We start from the raw sequence: 18,957 nt of genomic DNA, 5'->3' as shown, positions 1-18,957 counted from the left end.
CATTCAACAGAGAAATGGGACGATACGATCGGCACAGGTCTCTGGGTTTCCCTTCCTTATGAATGACCACGATGGTGGCCAGTCTCTGGTCGTGTGGAAGCATGCCCTTCTCCCGCGCCTCCAGAAACATGTTCCGCAGGGGCGGGGAGATGACATCGGGTTTGATCTTATAAAGTTCCACTGGTATACCATTTGGGCCGGGTGCCTTGCCGGATCTAAGGGAGCGAATGGCGAGGGCTATTTCGTCTGCGGAAATTTCCCTATCCAAGTCATCCCGGGCCGCCTCCGACAGACACGGGAGGTCCACCTCCGCCAAAAGCTCCCAGGAATCGGTCTCCGACTGGTCAGAGACCGAGGTGTAAATGGCCTCAAAGTGATCTGCGAACGTCTCGACTATTGCACTCGAATCGGTGACAGTCAAGCCATCATCCCCCAACACTTCTGGAACCACCCGGTTAGCTCTTTCCTTTTTGTCCAGACAAGCGATGAGCTTGCCCGCCTTATCCCCGACATCGTAGATCCTACCCTGTTGCTCTCTACCCATGACCTTGGCAGCGTCAGAGACGGTATCTCGATATTCTGACTGTTTAAGCGAGAGAACATGGAGTAGTTCCTGTGTCGGGCCGACTTCCAGTTGGGAGTCCAGATCTTTAATCTCAGCTTCGATACGCACCACATCCGCATCTTTGAGTCTCCGAACGTCAGCAATAAGGGAGAACGCCTCTCCCCTCAAGACCGTCTTAAATGCCTCCCACAGGGTGACTGCCGATGCAACCGACCCCGCGTTCTCAGAGAAATAAAGCTCAATAGCCTTGGCCATGAGCCCACGCGTCTTCGGGCTGCGGAAATACCATGGATTGACCGCGACCACCCGTTCAGTTACCACAATATCGAAGTCGAAGGACACCCAGACCGGGGAATGGTCTGAAATGCCGCTCGCCAGCAATCAGGCCTCAGAAACTGCCGACGCGTGGGCCGCTAGAGCCAGCACATAGTCAATTCTGGAAAGACTACCATGTGCCCCTGAATGGAATAAGTATTGACTCTGGGTAGGATGCATAAGCCTCCAGCAGTCCATCAATCCCATTGTGTCCAGGAAATCGGGTAGCCAGGATTGCGAACTTCGGAGATCTCTGGGTGGATGTCTATCTAAGGTTCCCGAGCAGACCGAGTTGAAATCGCCCCCCACAATAAGCAGCCCCTCGGGTAGGCCCAAGATGGCGCCCCCAAGATCCTGAAACATGTTGTTTTGCAGCCCAGGGGGGACGTAAACCGAAACCAGAACCAGAGACCGTCCCTCCCATCTCCCCGAGACAGCAACGTACCGCCCCCTCTCATCAACAACGCTAGAGTTAATCTCAAGTGGGAGAGACGTGCGCACCATGATCCCCGCCCCCCGGGAACCCGAGGAGAACCCTGAATGTGCCACCATCTTGAATCCCTTCCTGTTGAGCGCTTGGCACGTATTTCCCACCAAGTGTGTCTCCTGTAGCAGAATAACGTCAGGCATACATCTCTTAAACAGTTGTAAAACCACCCCTCTCTTAATGCGATCACCCAAACCATTAACATTCCAACACAGCACTTTTAGTTTCCTACCCCCCATCATCAAATCGTGGGTCTCTGCCGCTCCCAGCAGGCCTCATAGTTACACAAACAGAAATATAGCAGTCTTTGCATTGCCTTGAAAGAAGAAAAGAGTAAGAAGGAAAAAACACAGAACCAACAATCAAACCTCCCCCCACCCTGCACCCCTGCATCAGACTAAGAAGCCCCCCCAACCAGCAGTGTGCCTGTCGCCCCATTAACTACTCTACAAAAAGACCCTAGAGGAGAAAGGAGATCACACAGACCCCCCCCGCCACCCTCCATAACGAGAAGAAGGATATACATTGTGAAGTGCAGCGGTATGACATTGGTCGTTGTCAACAGGGCCACCGTCCGACAAAGTTATGGAAGTAAGTTCTACTCTTGTTGCTCAGGGCCTCCTGAGGCGCCCTCCGAGTGTTCCTCTCGTTCTTCGTGTCTATGCGGCAAAGTGTCCAACCATTCACTCACCACTTCAGGCAGGTCAAAAAATACAGCACAGCCGTCATGTTCTATGCGTAGTTTCGCAGGGAACATTATGAGTACTTCATCCCAAGGTCTCTAAGACGCCTCTTCACCCCCGCGAAACTTTGACGCTGCCGCTGAACCACCCGAGTGAAGTCCGGGTAAAAGTTGATGTCCGCATTCTGAAACTTGAGGGGCCCGTTCCGTCTCGAGGCTTGCAGGATAGCGTCCCGATCTCTGAAATTGAACAGCCGTGCTATAATGGATCTCGGCGTGGCGCCCAGTTTAGGACGTCCCCCCGGCAGTCTATGGGCCCGCTCCACTGAAAAGAAACAGCTGAGGCCCGCAGGGGCCAGATGAGTTTGCCCCAAGTCTTAAACGAAGAGATCAGTGGCCGAATCCTCTGCCCCTTCCGGTACACCGATGATTCGAACGTTCTGCCGCCTGGCACGTCTCTCAAAATCTTCCAGTCGCCTCGAGAAGAGTTTGTTGGCCGACCTCAAGTCCCGGACCTCCGTCTGCAGGTCCGAGACATCAGTTGTGAGGTTCGCAGTTTTAATATCCAGCGATTTAACCCTGTCGTTAGTTTTGCCCAGATCAGCTCTGATCAGGTTAAGTTCGATCACCAGAGTGTCAACTTTGTGTCAGGACCTCATGCTGTTTGTGCATCTCCTTCTTGATGCCTGCTATGGCGCCATAACATCCCGAAGTGTCGGGTCCGACGTATCTGGCGATCCCTCCCGATGAGTCTTTTGGCCGGGCAGCCGCACCCGGTGAACTCTTTTGCTGGGCATAGCGATCAATCTTCTTCGACTGGGAATGAGTAGTCTTCCTACTGACTCGATTCGCCGTCCTGTCTGACTCGCCCCTGCCCGCCATGATGGGGCCAGGGAACTGAACAAAGGGTGGTACACCAAGGCCACTCCGGCTATGCAAAGCAATCGCAAAGTGTAGCAGCCACCGATAGTTTTCCAGTGACAGACCACTCCGCAACTTCGCGTGCTCCGTAGGGCCAGCGTAGCAGTCACTCACACAGCATTTCGTTCATGCGTTGCGGTGTCGTCGTCGTCAGCCACCACAGAGACAATAGCCCGCCCCTGGCACGGATCTTCAGCACGATCTAACTCCGTCCAGGAGTGTCGGATTTTGAATCGGACAGCGGGTCCCGTCTCAACAACCATTCACCAACAATATTCCACCTCCGTGGATCAGGATTTCAGTCAGGATTTATGCGGAGGGTCGGAGGGTCTCCGGAGCTCCGAGCTTACGCGGCCATCTTGCTTGCCCGCGAAGCTCCTCCCCCACCACACAAATCTTTGAGTAACACCCATTGATCACACCATCAGGAGCTCCATTGTCCTTTCCATTGTCACGAGCTGCAACATTAGCAGATCATATTTTCCCAGGGTAGCTGAGAATGACATTGTCCTTGGGTACCTGTAGACTCTTGCAACATTGCTGAATAGTCAGCAGTTGACGATCTGGCTTTCCATGCTTTCTGTCAAGATCTTCTTCTCAGGCTCTCTATTGCTAATACGCAGGTACATCTATTCCCAAACTAACAAACCATGTGAACGTGCCTGTAAGGGAGAAGTTACAGAAGCAGAAATGAAAAACAGTATTTTATGCCGAAATAAATATAGACCTATTCATACTAACTTAACATGTTAACTCAATGGTGCACACTCATTATGTGTGTGTTCATACAGCTACAAATGAATAAGATGTCGTCAGTACGTTGGATTCAGAATTAAATTCATGTTACAGCATACGTTTTGGTAATGTAACCTAAATACATTAACATAAATATAAAATATTAGTGCACATGTTTACATAAATCATTCTCATTTCTAAAGTAAATGCATTTTAATAGTGTGAGGATGGTTCCTATCTAGTCTCTAAGGAGTATGTTATTTTAATGTTAAGGCACTCAGTATATATGATTCCTAGGTTTACAATGAATGCACTTCAGTGCGGAGTTCAAGTGCAGCGCTTTCTATTAACAACGTTAGGGCACACAAGAGGGTAGTGGTAAGTGCCCATAATTATGCATATTTATGACTTGTAAGGGTGGAGTCAAAATTCGTTGCTCCACAAGTTACAGTTGAACTGGAGCAGGTTGACCATGAGTAGAGTAGGAATAACAGTGGAAAATAACTAAATTCATTACAGCTCGATTGTGCTCTGCGGAGCTTGTGAAGAGAGGATGTGTGCGGGGAGAACCACAAGATGAGTGACAGAGAAGACTTCCATCTTGATCAAGATGGCATACACAAAATCATGGCCTAACTAGCATGCATTAACACACTTCTAAATGCAATCCCATTATTTCGGTCTTTACATATGACGTATGTTTAAATGCTTAGTGTAGATTGTTAATGATGCACAATAATACAAACTCATAACCATCTTTAACACCACCATATGTAGATGAACAAGACTCTGGAGTTATGAGTCCCAATAAGATGGCACTACCAACACTGTCCGATTATCAGACATCCCAAAAAGTAAACAAAATACATTGCACTGTTAGGCTAGATCTAAAATAGTTCAAACAAGTAAAGAGCAGAAGACTGTTCATCTTAAGTAATGTTCCCAGTATATCTAACAATATGTACGCTTCACAGCCTTTTTGAAAAGAGCTGGAATCCCACCTTCAAGAATAGCGCAGAACCTTATTGAACACAGAAAAGAAAAATTCCCACCCCTCTGGCACCCATGGAAACCCAACAACACCCTGCCTTCCGTACCCCTCCACATTGCACAGTTCTCCTGTCCCTTAACTACATAGTCCTGAATCTCCCTACACCATATTGTGCCGGAGTACATTGCTGTCTTCCTAGTAGCTTTATAATTATCAGTACCAGTGTCTTATCTGATGGGGACATAATTTAAATTGTAAGTGATAAACTTTTTAAATTATGTTTTTATAAAAAAAAAGAGCAGAGCTGTTAGTTGTTCTTACTTATAACAGTTTTTGGGTTTTGTGTTTATCAGGAGCCATCAGACCAGGAATACTTCAGCAAGTTTTTATCTCTCTCAGAAGTAAGGAAATCCATTCATGTTGGTAACTTAACCTTCAATGATGGCTCAGAGGTGGAGAAGCATTTGATATCTGATATTATGAAGACAGTAAAGCCGTGGCTAACTGTTCTCATGGACAACTATAAGGTAAGATAAAACACTCATTGAAGTTTGCTCTTGTACGAAATTGCAACTTGTTGCTGCCAAGGTCTCTTTTTTTTAGTTTCACATAAAAATAACTGTTCGAGGCATATGAGCTGCAGATCACACACTTTGCATTAGATCGCCATCTGGTGTTAGGCGCGGATTGTTGCACCTTGTTGTTGTCTTGGAAGAAGTCTTTGTAGTCACGAGATAGGTGACTACTCCCTTGGATGATAGTGCGCATGGGCATCAACTCAATCCTTAGATTTTTTTTTCGCCATTGGGTTTGTATGCAACTTTTGCGCACCGGTTCGAAACTTCGTTTTCAAACTTTTTTTGACATGCACAACTTCTCTAAATTCTTCGAATTGTCTTCAAACTTCAACGCTACCTTCATCGGTTCGATTCCGTTCGTCGACGCAGGGCCTATCGACGCCGTTAGGGCTACGGCTCATGGAAAGGACGGCGTTCAGAAAATGCCCCCAGTGTGGAGCAAAATTCCCACACAGTGACCATTACAAGGTCTGTAACCTGTGTCTCTGGCCAGAACACGACGAATCCAGCTGCCAAGCCTGCGCCTCTTTTCGATCGAAAAAGACTATCTGAGATAGTTGGGCTCGACGACACATCATGGCGCAGAGATCCGCTCCGGAACGAGTGGACATCTTCGACAAAGGCCCAGATGTCCCAGAAGAAGATTCCGAAGATCTGGAAATTGTGTCGGAGGCAGAAGACTCGGACGAGCCCATCACTCCTGGTCAACGAGTGAGTACTACTGCCCCAACCCCACCACCAAAACAAAAGGCACTGGTCAAGACTTTGCCTGTTGGCCCCAGTCGTGACCGAAAGCACGCTTCAGAAGCCTCGCCTTCGGGTCCGGCTCCGAAGAAGAAATACAAGCCTTCCGGTAGCTCGGGACCGAGCAAACCGCATGTAATAGTGCCACAGGCGCCTTCGGCACTGAAGCCAAAAGAACACTCTGCTCCGAAATCGGTTCTGATTCCCTCCGTGCCAAAAGACAAACCGGCCCGAACACCTCAAGGCCTATTGATAAAACGGCTTAGAACACTTCCAAGCCTAAAGATCACGCTTCAGCTCTGAAATCCAAATCTTCCGAACTGAAAAACAAGCCAAAGGATTCTACCACGCCTCCTACGGCCAAAGAGCACAAAAATAAACCCCGCTCGGAACCGAAAAAAACGGCGCCGAAAGCGGTTATCGAGGAAGAGTAACTGTTTCATCCAGATCCTGTCGATCCCAAACAGAAAAAGATCCACATTGATCCCAAAACATGACATGTCATAGCTGTACCAACCAACAGCAAGAACTCAGACACTCCAGTGCCTGTCAATAAGGACTGTGCCACTTCACCTATGCCTCCTTCTTTTGTCTTTCCTTCTAATCCTCTTCCTCTCCCTAAACCAGTTACACCACAACCTGTAACTTCTCCACCACATACACCACCACAGGATGAAGATGATGACTTGGGGGCATGGGGGGTAAGGGGGGACACCCTATTGACTTGTTCACAGATCCAGATGATATACCACAGGATGATTGGGATTTCAACGACCCAATAGATTCAATAAACCTCACAAGCCCACAGCCATACCCAACAAAACCATCTTCTCCAGACGACAATATTGGTTTCGGACAACTCATTAATAGGGCTGCTGTTTTTCATGGTGTGACCATGCACTCAGACACACCATAGGAAGATTTCCTTTTAGACACATTTGAACAGTCTCAGAAATCTGTACAGATATTATCAATGATCAAGGGGGTCATTAAACATGCCCCTGACATATTCAAAGATCCTGTAAGAGCCAGGATTCTAAATCCTAGAATTGATGATAAATATAGGACGGTCCCTGATAAACAGACAAAGTCGCAATCACGGCGGAGGCATTGCCATAATATATAGATCGGTATGGACTATCTCCTCCTTCCCCTTTACTCAAATAGAATTCATTGAGGCTCTCCCTTTCTGTATCCATTTTCCAGCAAACATAACCCTCTCAGGTCTACTAGTCTACCGACCCCCTAAATCCAAGACCTCCTCCCTTCCGGATTTTCTAGATTATGCCCTTCAGGCCAGCTCACGCTACGCAAACTTTACCATACTCGGAGACTTTAACCTCCATGTGGAGGACGCCTCTGACCCCACGAGCACCAATTTTCTCTCCACTCTTTCAGACGGAGGTCTAAAGCAACGGATCTCTAGTCCCACCCACAAAGCCGGACATACTCTTGACCTGATATGCTCCAATTTGCCAGACTTAGTTACTAGTGACCCTTTCCCAGTGATTTGGTCTGACCATTTCTTCATCCCGTTCTCCATTTGTTTATCGCACCAAGAAAGACCTCGTGTTCAGGCCAAAACTTTCAGGCGCAACTCGAGCAATATCTCTCCAGATAGCCTTGGAGCTTATCTGGGCTCCACTGCCCCTAGGGATGCCACCGATCTAGACTCCAGGTTGAACAACTTTAATAGCTGGATTTCCTCTGCTATTGATTCAATCGCCCCCATCAGGCCCATGAAAACATTCCGTTCTGCCCCCTCCTCACCTTGGTTCTCAGAAGAACTTCGCAAATGCAAATCTGCCTATAAACTTTTGGAAAGACGCTGGAGACTCTCATACTCCCCTGATAGTAAAATAGAATATAAATCAGCCCTCAAAATGTATAGGAAAAAGATCATAGATCACAAAAGAACCTACTTAGAGGAAAAAATTAACAGAGCCCAAGGCTCCGCGAGGGAAATCTTTAACACTGTGAGATCATTTACCGACCCTATGGCCCTCAAACGACCGTCCCCTGTATCACAATCCCTCTGCAACCGTCTATCAGATTACTTTGAGGAAAAAATTGCCATTATCTACGATTCCTTTCCCAGAAAAAAATGCTCTGACCCCACCCACAATTTTACAGCTCATACAAAACCCGGCCCAGAACCTTCCCAGGTTTTATCTAACTTTGAAGAAATTTCCCTTGATCTCTCTTTAGCAGAACTATCTAAATGCAGATCTGGCTTGCCAACCGACCCATGGCCGGCTAAACAATATAAAGCCTTGGCCCCACTCCTTAACCCTGTCCTGACCAGCATCTGGAATGAATCTCTCTGGACTGGTACCTTTCCAGACTCGTGGAAGCATGCTCGACTTGTCCCTATTCTTAAAAAGACGAACGCTGACCCCAATGAGCCGGCCAACTACAGACCCATCTCCCTGTTACCGGCTCCAGCTAAGGTTATGTTATCCGGTTTTGTAGAGCGCACAGATGCCCCAGAAAAGGGGCGTCCTGGCGCTAACCGGACAGAAAACCGGACAAAAGCAATACCAGGGACATAAACACAACAACACTAGGAATCCAAAGGAAAGAGGAAAGTTTTAACAGCCTTCTTGAAGGCCAAGAGTCCGTCAATAGCACGGATATGAACGGGAAGAGTTCCATAACCTAGCAGCCAGCACTCTAAAGGAGCGGCCGCCGGTAATGGAAAATGGAAAAACTAGTGCAACAACAGCTGGCGAGCTTCTTTGAAACCCACAGGTCATTCCACGACTCACAACATGGATTTAGACAAGGTTACAGCACGGAATCGTCCCTGATAGAGATGGCCGATGCTGTTCGTTGGAAACTAGACGGAGGATCGAGGCAGGTGGTTTTTAACCCCCCCCTGTATACTTCAGAAAGCTGCCCATTAAAGTGGGGAGTCCCTCAGGGCTCCTCCTTAAGCCCACTTCTTTTTAACGTTTATTTCTCCCCACTGGCTGGGATGATTGCCCAGTCTGGAATTAAAGTCACCTCATACGCGGATGACATCCAACTCCTATTCTCCTAAGAGAGTCCCTCTCGGTCTTCTTTTGACCCTTTAAAAGACTATCTGCGTAAAATTGCATGCTGGATGGATAACAACTGCCTCCGACTTAACGCTGAGAAAACGGAGGTCCTTTTCTCCCACCAGCCGTCCCCCCTGGACTCCAACCTTTGGTGGTCACCCGATCTGAGCCCACCCCCCTCTCCTAAGGAATCCGTAAAAAACCTTGGAGTCAGATGGGACTCCAACCTTTCCTTTCAAAACCAAGTACAGACAGTCTCAGCAGCCTGCTTTTCCAAAATAAGGATGGTTAAAAAATGTATCAACTTCCTCCCTAATAACACCAGGAAAACCATAGTCCTAGCGCTGATTACATCTCACCTGGACTATGCCAATGGTCTGTATATTGGTCTGGCCGCAGCCCTCTGCCATCGACTACAAATAGTTCAAAACGCAGCAGTCCGACTAGTATGCGGCGTCTCCCTCAGAGAGCACATCTCTCCACACCGGCGCTCGCTCCACTGGCTGCCCATACAGAAGAGGGCTGAATTCAAAGCCCTCACACTGGCTCACAGGGCAATTAAGGGGAAGGGTTCTGCTTACCTCTCCGCCTGTCTGCGCCCTTACAAGAATATCAGATCTCTTCATTCCAGTTCCAAAAATCTTCTCACCACCCCTAGATTTAAAAAGATACGTTCTGGGGGGAAAACTTTCCAAGCTTGCGCCGCATCCCACTGGAACAAACTCCCTCTCACCTTCCGGATGATCCAGGACGAGCTTCCTTTCCGTAAGGCACTAAAAACATTCCTCTTCTGCTAATTCCCTCAGGAGTAAGATTCATTTACACTATCGGGAACGCCGGGATACCCCGTTGGGGTAGCCGTGCGCTATATGAAACACTAAATAAATAAATAAATAACCCTGCCTATATCAAAGGACAGCTGCCTTTAGACTCACTCGTAGTTTCCAACCCTAGGAAGCGTGGCAATTCACAAACCTCAGGGGATACACCACCCCCCTTAAAGAATCCAAATTATTAGAGGCATCGGGCCAAAGAGTAGCGGTGCAGGCGTCCAATCACTGGCGCATATCCAACACTCAAGCACTGCTGGCAAGATATGGTAGGGCCCTCTATGACCAGCTGGAAACCCTTTTACAGCATTTTCCCGGACCAGTACAAAACTCAAGCAAATGACCTCATTCAAGAAGGGAAATTAATTACAAATGTCTCAATTAAATGTGCCCTTGATGCAGCAGATACTGCTTCTATGTCCATTAATACTAGTGTACTGCTCAGACGACACTCCTGGCTACGCATTTCAGGCTTTAAGCAAGAGGTCCAGACAACCATTCTAAATCCGCCGTTCAATCAACACCTTTTTGGACCGGCTGTGGACACAACTCTTGAAAAAATGAAGAAAGACACAGACTGCAAAGTCCACGGGAGCACTGCAATCTCCACACACACGTGGCTCTTTTTGTCACTCCTTTTATAGAGGAGCCTCTAAAAACATCAGTACAGATACCTCATCTTCCTTCAAAACCATCCCCAAATATCCCCCAACAGAAGATATTTTTGAGGAGTTACAGAGGGAATAACAACAAAGGGAGAGGCTGCGGTAACAATAACACTCACACCTCCCCTGCTGCTAAACAGTGACTTCCCTCCACTCAGGCCATTCCACTTTAGTCGGGGGAAGAACATCACAGTTCCTACCGGTCTGGAACTCCATCACAACATACAAGTGGGTAAGACCAATTATCCAATATGGTTACTGCCTGGAACTTACAGCTACCCCCCAAAACATACCACCCAAGCAGCGTCAAATGTCCACAGAACATCTTACCCTTTTAAAACGAGAAGTACTCTCACTGCTTCAAAAACAAGCCATAGAGCCAGTCCCTTTACTACATCAGGGAACAGGAGTGTACTCCCTATGTTCCTAATCCCCAAAAAGAATGAGACGCTAAGGCCAATACTCTATCTCAGACCCCTCAATCTGTATATACACTCTGATCACTTTCACATGATCACTCTCCAACAAGTGCTTCCATTGCTCCAACAAGAAGACTTCCTTGCCACACTAGATCTCAAGGACGCCTACTTCCACATTCCTATACATCCTTCTCACAGGAAGTATCTAAGGTTCGTAGTGGACGGAAAACACTGAGTTCAAAGTCCTTCCATTCAGAGTGACCACTGCACCCAGAGTGTTTACCAAATGCCTGGCAGTGGTAGCAGCACACCTAAGACAACAAATTCATGTCTTCCCATATCTGGACGACTGGCTAATAGAAGCCAAGTCATTCAACCAGAGTGTTCAACACACTCATCAAACCGTACAAGTCGCATCTCCAGCCCTCATGTACATCAATACCTACGGGCTACAATAAACACTTCCACAGCTCTAGCTTATCCCGGTCCAGCCAGGATAGCCAGTATACAAGCTCTAATTACCAAATTTCAAACACAACACTCTATCCCAGCCAGAGTGTTCATGAAACTAATAGGCATGATGGCATCTTGCATTTTTATTGTACCTTATGAAAGACTTCAAATGCGTCCCTTACAGGAATGTCTAGCGCATCAGTGGAATCAGGCTCAAGGACAACTTACTGATCTGGTGTTGATGGACAGCCGCTCTCTGCAGTGGTGGAACACAACAAACTTATCCAAGGGGCGGCCGTTCCTCGAGCCAGTTCCACAGATCGTTCTAACAGATGCATCACTCACAGGATGGAGAGCCCATCTCCTCTATTACACCACTCAAGGCAAATGGACCACTAAACAGAAAGTGCTCCATATCAATCATCTGGAACTATTAGCAATATTCCGAGCAATGAAATCATTCCAACTCCATGTACAAAACAAGGCTGTTCTCGTCCGGACGGACAACATGACAGCCACATATTTTATACAAAAACAAGGAGGCCCACATTCTCTGCAGCTGTCCCAGCTTGCACAGAACATTTGGAGGTGGGCCATTCAATAAAACATATACATGCTTGCAGAACATCTTCCAGGAGTACAGAATCAGATTGCGGGTCTGTTAAGTCGACAGGCACAACCGATTCACGAATGGGAACAACATCCACAAGTTCTTCTACCATTTTTCCACATGTGGGGCCAACCAGACCTAGATCTGTTTGCCACACACGAAAACGCAAAATGCCCAACCTTCGCCGCCAGGTTTCCACACCTGCTGTCCAAGGGCAATGCGATATGGATGAACTGGTCAGGCAGATTTGCGTCCGTTTTTCCGCCACTCCCACTGATTCCACTAGTGGTACGCAAGCTCCGACAACAGTCTCTAAAATTGATCCTAGTGGCTCCCACATGGGGACGTCAACCGTGGTTCACCACACTGTTGAAACTCTCACTAGTCCCACACCAAAAACTACGCCTCTCCCCATCACTACTAACCCAGAACCATGGAGAGATAAGGCACCCGGATCCAGCTCGGCTGAATCTAGCAATCTGTCTCCTGAAGTCCTAGAGTTTGGTTACCTTAACCTTCCACCGGACTTGTATAAACATCATTAAAGAAGCCAGGCGGCCTACCACCAGAGCTTGCTTTGCAGCAAAATGGAAGAAATTTGCCATTTACTGCACTAACAATCATATCGATCCACTGGATGCGTCCATCCAGAACATCATTTGCTATTTACTACATTTGCAAAGATGCAATTTAGCATACTCATCCATACGTCTACATCTAGCAGCACTTGCTGCTTACTTACAAAACAGACAACACTTGTCACTTTCAAGAGTCCTAGCAATTAAAGCCTTTATGGAGGGCCTTAAAAGAATCATTCCTCCTAGATTACCACCCTCTCCGGTGTGGAATCTCAACATTGTACTTACTAGGCTCTTGGGACCCCCATTTGAACCTTTACATTAATGTGAACTTCAGTTATTCACATGGAAAGTAGCTTTCCTTATCGCAATCACATCTCTTAGAAGAGTAAGTGAGATCCAGGCTTTAACCATACAAGAACCCTTCTTACAAATACATAGTAAAACGGTAGTTCTCAGAACAAATCCAAAATTCCTTCCTAAAGTCATCTCTGCTTTTTATCTTAACCAAACGGTAGGGTTACCGGTGTTTTTTCAAAACCCAGACTCCGTAGCAGAGAGAACTAGTCACACGCTATACGTCAAAAGAGCTCTACTATATTACATTGACAGGACTAAATCTTTTTGAAAACCAAAACAATTGTTTGTACCTCTCTCCTCACCGCATAAAGGTAATCCCATCTCTAAAGCTGGGATTGCAAGGTGGATTGTTAAATGTATACAAATATGCTACCAAAAAGCCAAACCCACATTAACAATTCTCCGTAGGGTGCATTCAACACGCAAACTAGGGGCTTCAATGGCATTCTTAGGGAATATTCCCCTAGAAGACATTTGTAAGGCACCAACATGGTCTACAACACACACCTTCACTAAACACTATTGTGTTGACGTGCAAGCCAAGCAACAAGCTTCTGTGGGCCAAGCTGTTCTTAAAACACTTTTTCAAAGTACTGCAACAGATACAGGGGACCACCTCTAGGGGAGATACTGCTGTACAGTCTATGCAAAGTGTGTGATCTGCAGCTCATATGCCTCAGACGGAAAATGCTACTTACTAGTATGCATCTGTTCTTGGCATGAAGAGCTGCAGATCCACACACGCCCACCCACCCTCCCTGGGGACCTGTATCTGTTCCAGTTCTATCTTACTTAGATATACATACATGGACATCTTTTTCTTTTCTACTAACTCTATAATTTCCCTTCATGGCGAAAAACAATCTAAGGATGGAGTCGATGCCCATGCGCACTATCGTACAAGGGAGGAGTTGTACATACATGGACATCTTTTTCTTTTCTACTAACTCTATAATTTCCCATCATGGCGAAAAACAATCTAAGGATGGAGTCGATGCCCATGCGCACTATCGTACAAGGGAGGAGTTGCCTATCTCGTGACTACAAAGACTTCTTCCAAGACCACAACAAGGTGCAACCATCCGAGCCCAACACCAGATGGCGATCTAATGCAAAGTGTGTGGATCTGCAGCTCTACATATGCCAAGAACAGATGCATACTGGTAAGTAGCATTTTCCTTCAATATTTAAATACTTCGGTTTTGAGTACTTTTCATTGTGCTGCTAAACTGATTAGTTAGATCAAAATCAACATAAAAGTAACATACTATATGCTAATTATATATTTGTTTTTTAGCAAGCCTTATTACATTTTTTAGTCTGAATATCTTGGTGATGCTTATTTATCGAAGTGATGAAGCATGCAATGCAAGTGTGTGTGTGTGTGTGTGTGTGTGTGTGTGTGTATGTATGGGGCTGGTGCTTGGTGGCAGGAGCAGGACCCGCATTTGATATTACATGAATTCCTGATAACATTCAAACAAGGAATAGCCTGCACTCCAGGAAATACTTCACTGATTGGTTTATTCAACTGCCTGATGCGTTTCAACCTCATGGTCTTTGTCAAAGCCACATTAGTGAATCGTATCCATCTCCTTTAAAAAATCTTTTTAAGACCGTGACAAACCATTTCTTAATAAACATAGTGAAAAGAGTATCTTTTTTTCTTACATTCAAATCACAAATGCCATTTATACAGGTTTCCAGCATGCTTTTTTTTTAATGTATTTTCAAATACTTTCAATGTTCTTAATTATTTTTTATTTGAAGGACTTCAGCTAGGGCACCTGTTAGTGGTTTAATTTGCTTCAACTACCTCTGGTTGTTTCCTTTGCTTCTCAATCTTATTTGCCCTTCTGCTCACTAATTTACTAAAATCACTTGATTTACGAATGCATTTTATTAGTTCAGTAATCGCCTTCCTCAAGAACACGTTGTCTCAATAGCTTCATCATCCAATTGTACCCTGGAAGTGTTCTGTAATTGGACACTTTTTGTAATATCAACTTCATATTTTCTGGCTAATTCTGTCAGTTTATAGTGTGTAACTGCCGCACATATGGTAATTTCTTTCCATAAATGTATTTGCTTTTTTTCTTGGTATTTATTCACATGCTCAAGGTCTAAACATCCCCTTATGTCTTCTAATTCTATTTTGAATTTGAGGACATGTATTGGTTTCTCGGTCTGCTGTGTAGTGAAACCTGATTTTCTGTCTTTTTATTCTCTGCCATTTTTTCAAACCAGGGGAGAAAAAAATCTCATCTTCAAATAGGTTGGTCTCACCCGGTGTTGTTCAAGTCATAAAGACAGTCATTCTACTTTCTCTCACTGACTGAACTGTTTGCATTGGTGTACCGGCAACAATCTGTGATTTTTGTGATGTCAGGATAAACCCCGTCACAGGTGCTCCCCCAAAGGCTCCTTGAACTACAATATTCAGAACAGTATTATTTGGAGCAGTTGTGCAAATCTCTAATGGCTGTATTGTTATAATCCTATTAACGGGTGCTGGTACAGTTAAAATTGAAGCAGTAGCCCCTGGAGGGATTACTGTAGGAAAATTCTCAATTTGTGCAGGCACAACATTTTATAAATCAGATTGTACAATATGTTGTGTCATCTGCAATGGTTTTCAGTTTTAATAGCATTCGGATCAACAGTAGCTGTAGCCACTGTCACATTAGATGTCGAAGTACTCTCAGTATTTGTTACAGGGGCCAAATAAGGTAGTGGACACGCGGGCAACAATGCATCCAAAGTTTAATTCCCAGAGTCACTATTGGAATCTGGTTTCTTGGCAGCTCCCTCATCATCTTTTCCCTGTGTCTTTCTTTTTTGACATCTCAGGTTTGTCAGGAATAATAGCTGGTTACTTTATAGTCCCTTCGACTATAGCGTTCCTTCATCTCTGTTGTTCATCCCATCGAGCATCTGCATAATTACGCACTGCTCTCTTAGTTTTATTCTGGTATGTCTCTCTCTCCTTAGCATCTGCTGTTTTCTCCAAAATTTTAATGGTTAGTATTGTGTGGATGTAGGTGGTACTTAATCTCATATAGCTTTTCTCTCAATCCCTCAATAATTCTCAGTTTGAAATGCGATGTTTTAGGAAACTCAATGGACTTTCATTTTCAGTGATCTTGCACCATTTACGGAGCCACAAACCATGTAACCCCATATTCATGGTCATAAAATTTGTGCTGGTGTACCCTCAGAATGCGCCACTTCAGACTCCTGTACTGGAATAATGACATCACCTCTCACAAGACTCTTAGAGCCACACATTTCTGCATTCGCAAATGGGCCAAATTTCAGAATAGGTGTGTTTGCAAATGCAAAAGATGCTTTTCACATGTATCAGACCCTATTTTGCCATTCGGTAACCTGTTACCGAATCATGTGAATGGGTTTGTGATTCGGTATTTAGAAGGGGTGTGTTTAGAGGGTCCCTTCCATATTCCGAATCGCTGTGTATGAATGTTTTGTGAATGCGGACCCCTTCCCCTTTGTGAATGTATGTGGAAACTTTTTTTAAGAGCAGGCAGTGATCCCACGGACTCCTGCCTGCTCTTAAAAAATGAAAAGTGAACTATTAGTTGTTTTTTCTAGATGCAACCTGTTTTCCTTTAAGGAAAACGGGCTGCATATTAAAAAAAAAAAACGATTGCTTTATTTAAAAGCAATCACGGATATGGTGCTCTGCTGACCCCAGCAGGCCACCATCCCCTTGATTTTAGCGATTCCTACGGGGTCCCAAATTACGACAGACTTCCTTATTATTATGGAGTTGTCAATTTGTGACTCCCTTGAAATCACTATATGAAACACTTGGACTTTCATACATTTGTAATAGCGATTACCTAATTGCGATTCACTGAAAATTGCAATTAGGTAATCGCTATAACAAATGTTGATACATGTGGCCCTAAAGTCCTTTAAAACATTTCATGATTTCAAATTATTCAACAAATAGCAAACCACGTAATTCAGATTTTCAAATGTTTTGATTCCATTCCAAAAACGTCTGATTTCTTTTCTCCAATCCTGTTAAACCTTTAATATGTGAAAACTCATTAATCAATCTCAATGCAGCAATTTGACCTATAACAGCACTGCAGTTCGTGTCATCACCCAATAACAGCGCAACACTTACCTAGTCGCATCGTAGCACACTGACGTATGCAGCAGTTCACCCTGCTTTACAATATCTCTCATAAACACAATTCTACAAATTTAAGCGAACATAAATTAACAATCTTTGTCTGCTCCACTAAAGAAAACAAAAGGTAATTCAACATTTAGAATGTTATGGTTTTTATGCCTTCCGACTTTTCACTTCGGTAGAATTTCCCACATGTAAATGAAATATCGACCAAGCAGGAAATCATCATAATCAATGCAGCTTCACCTTTTGTGCAGTTAGGTTCTGCCAACATCAATCAATATTAGAACTGTCACACCAGTTCGTTACAATGCCTTTCTTAATTGCGTAGTCGAAGGTACCTCATGACCTACACCACAGATCTCTAGCAAACAAGAAAGAAGACTACTTCTGAGTCCAATAACCTCCTCAACTTCTTCGCAGTAAGCACATAAGCATCACCAATTCATTCAACACGCATACACCAATATCTTGCGAATCAAACACATTAGTAATCACAATTCACTATGCATAACCCTATTGATACTCACAGCTCCAATGCAGAAAACGCCTTCGAAACCGCACCTTGCCAGTCTTTAAATTCTGGGGTTTAGGAATTGGGCTTTGGGCATTACTCTAACTCATGGTAAATTTTTTATAGCTACTCTTCTCATAACGTAAACATTCCTTCTACTACCACATTTTGTTGGAGCAGGAATAATTTCTAATATAAAAGAATCTGGGTTTACCATCACACGTGCTAATTCCTGCTCTTTTGTTGTCTGTCTGGAAGTATGGAATCTTTGCCATTGTTTTAGGAAAGGGGAGAGCTGAACAGATAAATTATATTCACAATAATTAATCTATTTTCAATCAATAAAGAGAGTTTAGTTAAAGTTAAAGGGTTTTAGTAATCAAAATCTTTTAGTAAATCATCTTTATTTGATCACAAGTTAAATTAATCAAGTTTAGTCATTAGAATATTAGAAGTCAATAGGCAATACATTTCAATAAAATGAATTAGGTGCATTCTTTAAAGGAGAGAATCACGATTCTGAAATGGGAGTTATGAGTCAGTCAGAACCCATGAGGAGTTATTTTTCGAGAGAGTGAGAGAAAACATAAAGCTTCAGCATTCCAGTCAGCTCAATAGCTCAAAAATAATTCAAAGCAGAACTTCCCATAAAGCGAGGTTCAAGAGTCTCGGATCAATGTGAAATAAGGTCAGGGTGAATTGGAAAAGTATAAAGGAAAAGTGTTAAATTACTGTAGGGACACGCTCTATTATAGACTATTCATTTTGAGTAGATTTTCAACATGTTGCTCCTTCCCTCTCCCATCAACCAATCAGCATTCAATGCTCTTCTGGGAACATGATCACTCCTCATCTTCTCACTTGAATACAATTGTGTGAGAAAGTGCCCTCTTTCTGCATGGTTGCCCCACTTTTTGCTGAATTGCTGATTTACTTTGACTGAGTGTGCCCTGGGCTCCTGCTAATCAGGTACCCAGGGCCTATGTTCTTTCCCTAAAACTGCATTGAAGCCTAAACCGAATTGGCATCTCTGGCCACAGGCCAGCCCCTCCTAAATGGTTCCACAGGTACCCAGGGCGATGTGAGACGAGAAGGCCTCTAATGGCTGCAGCACTTACTGTGCCACCCTTAGAGGTCCTCTCCCCTGACACTCACACACTGCCTTTGCAGGCTGCGTGTCTTGGTGCAGAACAAAGTGAAGAGTAGACATGGCACACATCCCTGTGTGCCTTGCCTACAAACCACTGCCCTAGCATAGATCAGACACCACTCTAGCTGGGTGCACTATACCAGTGGTGAGGTTA

The 18,957-nt window shown here is 44.8% G+C and overlaps 1 protein-coding gene across 2 annotated transcripts in view; it reads left to right on the top strand.

Moving 5' to 3' along the window:
* Positions 1 to 18,957, top strand: part of CPVL (carboxypeptidase vitellogenic like) — a 632,086-nt gene that overhangs the window by 361,295 nt on the left and 251,834 nt on the right. For both annotated transcript variants that reach the window (XM_086941713.1, XM_086941714.1), the window contains exon 11: positions 5,050 to 5,223. In XM_086941713.1, the coding sequence (XP_086797839.1) occupies positions 5,050 to 5,223 (174 nt within the window). The remainder of the gene's footprint in view (positions 1 to 5,049; positions 5,224 to 18,957) is intronic.

Source organism: Lissotriton vulgaris, chromosome 10 (genome assembly GCF_964263255.1).
Source record: "Lissotriton vulgaris chromosome 10, aLisVul1.2, whole genome shotgun sequence".
In the NCBI taxonomy this organism is placed as follows: domain Eukaryota; kingdom Metazoa; phylum Chordata; class Amphibia; order Caudata; family Salamandridae; genus Lissotriton; species Lissotriton vulgaris.
The sequence above is the reverse complement of the archived record's forward strand: the minus strand, read 5'-3'. Positions and strand labels throughout refer to the sequence as shown.